The sequence below is a fragment of the Cynara cardunculus genome, assembly GCF_001531365.2.
Source record: "Cynara cardunculus var. scolymus isolate 2C chromosome LG 5, CcrdV1, whole genome shotgun sequence".
Lineage (NCBI taxonomy): Eukaryota > Viridiplantae > Streptophyta > Magnoliopsida > Asterales > Asteraceae > Cynara > Cynara cardunculus.
The window spans coordinates 33,349,270-33,354,810 of NC_037532.1; the positions used below are offsets into that span (position 1 = coordinate 33,349,270).

Consider the following 5,541-nt stretch of genomic DNA (forward strand, 5'->3'; position numbering starts at 1 on the left):
CCATGATTAACACCCTCCACAATAAAAATTGGTTAATCAACCTCTCATAATTACAAAAAAATGAACAAAATGAAAAATTATGATTGGTTGAATGAGGTTTTCACGGTTTTTACAAATTGAGTGGTTTTTATTTGAACCCACCCCTATATAGATATATATATATATTTGTTTCACAATGTGAAACTTCTGGCTTTAGATTGATACAAAAACTACTTTTTGTGTTTGTGAAACTTGATGCATGTGGATAGAAATGGTTCATTGGGATCACGAATTTCCAGGAACATTTTGTTTCCGAGTAGAAGAGCCATTTTTAAGTAGTGTCCGATCGATTACGTATTAATCAATATTCAATTGATTGGTCTGAGGTTATCAAACAAAAAGATTTGTCTAACCCACTTCGTTTCACATTATGACACAATACATGATTCACCGATTCTCGTTTGATTTAGTTTGGGTTGGTTTGAATGGTTTGTTGTATGACAGAGAGGTTACAATGGGAGCATTGCGAATTCAACAATCATAGCATTTGGTGCAATTGGGTTGTTATCTGCAGCTGGTTGCATGCATCTCTTGAAGCAATCTGGCAAACAGTCTCCCCATCAAAACTTCCACAAACAGTGAATGCAACCAACTCCAACAACAGATCCATTTTTGGTCTCCCTGTTCATCTGGGAAAGAAAGATTTAAAGGTTGAAGATTTAGATGCCGTTGGAAGTTCAACGTCGGTGCGATTTGGATGAAACTAGTTCCGTTCGGTATCCAAAACACGGGAGTTAAAGTGTAGAGTGATTATGGTGTTACTAAACAGTAGCGAAATTCGTCTTAGTTTTTAACTTTTTAATTTAGATTAGTGTAATGATGGAAAGAATTTGTGAGTTGAGTGTAGAAAAGCTTTAAATAAATATACAGCTTTCAGTTCTCTGATGAAAGACAAACGTCTGAATATGTACAAGTCTATTGGAATACCCAAGAAGACCCTTTTCTTTTCACCCCACAAGAACTGTTATTTTCGTTCTCCGGCTCAGCTGGTTCCGACAACTCCACCCCAAAGATCAACAGCGAGTCTCTCCGGCGATTCCGGATGATAAAAAGAATGCACTTGGGAATCCTGAGGAACCGGTTGAACCGGCTCACGGAACCGACGAACCGGTTAAGCGTTGTGAACTTGCGCCAACAACTCCTTTAGTTGAACCGGGTTAAGACCGGGAACAAGAAACCTACGAACCGGTTAAACATTGTGAACAACTCCTCCAGTTAAGGGTTGTGAACCAGTTGAACCGGCTCTAAGGTGTGCCGGATTCGGATTGGTTAAGCGCAAAAGATACGCTACAATAAAATTGGGACGCTTAGAATGTCTAAGCATTATAATAAATTGTTTTATAGGACATAAGTTTATAGCACCGAATTATAATGTGTCTTATCTAAAAGTGTTACAATAGATTTATATAACGCATTTAGCCATTTTAGCAAGCTTCTTATGACGTTTTTAAAATAAAGTGTCTTGTTAGCTATTTCTATAAGACACTTTTGAGTAGTGCATTATAAACTAGGACACTTATATTTATAAGACAAATTTTCAAATATATTGCCATAAAAAATAATTAATACGACACTTTAATTTAAAAACGTTCTAAACAACTTGTTAAAACGTTTAAAAACATTCTATAAATCTATTGTGCCACTTTTTAAATATGACCTTTTTTGATAGTTTTATAAACTCAAGTCTTATAAAGTATTTTATCCAATATCCATGTTGCTTTTTTTTTTCCATCTAACTCACTTCATTTCACATTATGAAATAATAATGTATTTTTCAATAATGTGAAACAATACATGATTTATCAATTCTCACAATTCTCATTTAATTATGTCCATAGCAAAATAAATGAAAACTTACCCAAAAAGACTTGTTGCAATTTTTCATTGGATATTTATGGGATGATGGTGATGGATTTTGTAAAGTCATAATATATAATTATATATCTTTAATAAAGCCGTTTATCCAAATGTTTACTCGGTAAACGTTTACTAATAGAAGTCAACATTATAATTTATTTTGATACATAAGATTTTAATAAATCAAAATATATCAAATGCAACAATTTAGTAGGTAAGCGCTTACCTGAGTAATAGTCGTCATCCTCACTTACCAGGTAAGACTCTCTATTTTTCTCATCGCTATTACCCGATGAGATTCTTGACCCTTCTCATGTTCATCCAATAAAGAAATTTATACGTTAAGCACTTACCAAATAAGTATTTAGTAAACGATCTCTTACTTTTTGAAATAAATGTCAAGTCTATGTACATTTTAATTCCAGACTTCACGTCCATAGGCTATAAAGCTCACACCCTATAAATTTAATTGCATAAAATCAAAATTCCAGTGCAACCAAACAAATATGTTTGATGTTAAAGATTGTTTTCTGAAAAAGAGTAAATTACAATTTATGTCCCCATGGTTTGTTAAAAAAAAAATTTCATTCTCATCCCTGTGATTTAAAAATTACAGTTTTAGTCGTTATAATTTGTAATTCGTTGATATTTTCATACCTGGACTTAGAGATGGCAAAAAACCGGTCCCAGGCCGAGCCGGGCCGGTCCCAATCGGTCTTAACCTTTCTCATAACCGGTCCCGGTCGAAAATGATAGGACCGGTCAAGGTAGTTCATAACCGGTTATGTGCCGCCGGTCCCGGTCCTTGCATTAAAAAATAAGATTTTTTTTTGTTTTTTTTATGATATATATTTTTAATACATTATAAAATTTACAATTGAGTCACTCAACTACACTTTAAAAATGCGTTTTAATATAATTAAAATTACGTTTTGTTATAAAAATACATTATAAAATTATTTAAAAATACATTTATTTATAAAATTATTTGAATTTTCGGGGCCAGGCCAGGACGGTCCATAGTCGGTCCCATAACCGGTCCCGGTCGGTCCCGGTCCCACGAAACTACCAAAAACCTCAACCGGTCCCGGTTTTCGGCCCCCATAACCGGTCCTTACCGGTCCCGGGTCGCTCCTTTGTCGGTCCCGGTCCCGGTCCCGGGCCGGGCCAATTTGGCCATCTCTACCTGGACTAAATTCTTACCTCTAAATACAAGGGACCAAAATAGTAAATTCCTACCTCTAATCACAAGGGTGGTGCCTGATTGGTTTAAACTTGGCTTTAAAGGTCAAAAGTACCTGGAATTGTTCAAATCCAATGAGGAATAAAAATCCCCTTATGGGCATTGAGGTTCAAATGCGGTGGCTCCGGATTATCTGCAAAGCAGATGGTCGCCCTTGAGATTAGTCGGCTCGCATAGCGGGTTAGATATCCAGGTTAATAAAAAACAAACAGTAAAAAAATTATAAACCATAAGGATTGAAACATCAAGAAATTGTGAACTATATGAACAAAAATAACAATAAATTACAAACTATAAGAACAAAAATCGTAATTTCTTAATTATAGGGATAAAAAAACATAACTTTTAACAAACCACAGGGATGAAAAATGTAATTCACTAGAATAAAAAACAAATATTGAAGACTGTTGATCACATGATACAGTTCGGTGGACGGAAGCAACAAAATTGTTGTCCGACGCGGGCAATTCTTGGGGTACACGGGAAATGCGCACGACAGGAAACAATTGCCACACTCCACCGCAAACCACAAACTTGTTGTCCAAACTTATTTACAAATTTTACATTAAAGTTTTTAGAAAAACTATTAATTATAAAACTACCTAATCTTTTATTTTAAATGATATATTTTTAAGGGAAAAGTTAAAAAAACCTAATAAATTATTCCATTTTTAATGATTAAATTTCTGAACTATTTTTTTAAATGAAAAAACTATTAAACTTTCTTATTTTGAATGATTAAGTTCTTATAACTATTTTTTTAAATAAAAAACTGTTAGATTTTCTCTTTTTAAATGAAAAAACCATTAAACCTTTTCATTTTGATTGATTAAATTCCTAATTATTATTTTTATTAAATAAACTATCACACTTTTAAAAATTGATTACTTACATTTAGACCCAACAAAAGTTATATTAACCAACTAGTACAGATTCGATGGTTTATTCATTTATAAATTATAATTATGTTGCAAACCAAACAGACAGATTTCAATTTATTAGACAGATTACATTTCATTCCTATCAACCAAACACTTGATCAAACCTGATAACATTTCATTCCAATTTCATTCAAATTCCAATTCCTTTTGACATATTTCATTCTTTCAGAAATCATTTTACAAACCAAATACAAACTAAGAAAGAAGCATTCATTATTCTCTCACTTTTTTAACCCAAAAAGAAAAAGTTATAATTTTCCCTACTCATTGAGTTTGAAGCTGTTAAGGGGCCACGTGTCCTGAGGCAACCAAACTCAAAAAAAGAAAACAAAACAATTTATCTGCAAATAGAAATTCCCTCACCACTTAATATAATCCCATGGTCCCCAAGACTTATTGAACCATTCCAATAACATCTCTTAACTTCCCATTTGCAGGTTGTTTATCTCCTGGACTTGTTGAAAGTAAATGATCAGGCTAAATGTTTATTGCTCTTTACTTTCATGTCCAAGTCAAAAAGTCAAGGATCACCGGAGGATTTCTCCATTCAATGCACGAAAATGGAATCCGGGTTCATCTCAAAGGTTTATTACTAGCATGGCTCTAAAAGATGAGATGGATGGAAGATTCAGCAACTTACCTGGCCAGAGTTGGGAACCTGGCCTGGAAATTGAGGTCCCTTTTGAGCAAAGGCCGGTACGTATTCACACCCTCCCCCCTCTCCCGTAAAAAGGTACTACACGGGTTCTAATCTACTCAGCATGAGAATATGTGGAACCCTCCTATATTACTCTCTAAAAGAGCCCTCGAGGAGAGAGAGAGAGGGTTCTAATATATATTGATGTAAGCCACTAACATCTGCTTACCGGTAAGAGGTGCAAGGTGCTTACCAAGCCCCTCTTGCTGGTTCATGATGCCGACCTGGTAAACTAAGGGAGAGACTCTTAGTCGGCCAGAGCATTTTCCAAAAAAACTCTCCAAAATGGAGAAAATGGAGATTTGGGTCAATGTTTTGCTCCAAGAGATTCTCCAAAATGGAGAAAGTAGAAGAGGGAGTTTAAATTTCTCCAAAAATTATTACCATGAGAGACAAATGGCCTTTTATTATATTCTACCAATAGGTAACATTGAAATGAAATGTTTATAAGAGAAAAATAATATTTAATTAAATGTATGCAATGTTTTAATAATATAATTAATGATGTAATCCCCAAAATGGAGAATCTATTGGAAGTTGAATGCAACTTTTTTAGAGTTTTTGAACTTCGGTTCTCCATTTTGGAGAACTTTTTGGAGAATCTCTTTGAGATGCTCTAAGTGGTTAGTGCCAACCCAAACCGTACTCTTACACGATTAGTGATTAGTAACAACTCATACCACACTCTTATCCCGTTAATGCTTACTTAGTTTGTGTTGGTAAACGACTCCTAAGTTTCTCTAAGATCTAAAATGGGCTATTTT

General features: G+C 34.3%; 2 protein-coding genes across 2 annotated transcripts in view; both read left to right on the forward strand.

Moving 5' to 3' along the window:
* LOC112512674 (molybdate-anion transporter) overlaps positions 1–981 on the forward strand; it is a 5,616-nt gene extending 4,635 nt beyond the window's left edge. Inside the window, exon 9 of the mRNA XM_025118758.1 lies at positions 484–981. Within this exon, the coding sequence (XP_024974526.1) occupies positions 484–621 (138 nt within the window). The 3' untranslated portion in view covers positions 622–981. The remainder of the gene's footprint in view (positions 1–483) is intronic.
* Positions 982–4,412: 3,431 nt separating this feature from the next.
* Positions 4,413–5,541, forward strand: part of LOC112512160 (protein CONSERVED IN THE GREEN LINEAGE AND DIATOMS 27, chloroplastic) — a 4,455-nt gene continuing 3,326 nt past the window's right edge. Inside the window, exon 1 of the mRNA XM_025118023.1 lies at positions 4,413–4,776. Within this exon, the coding sequence (XP_024973791.1) occupies positions 4,549–4,776 (228 nt within the window). The 5' untranslated portion in view covers positions 4,413–4,548. The remainder of the gene's footprint in view (positions 4,777–5,541) is intronic.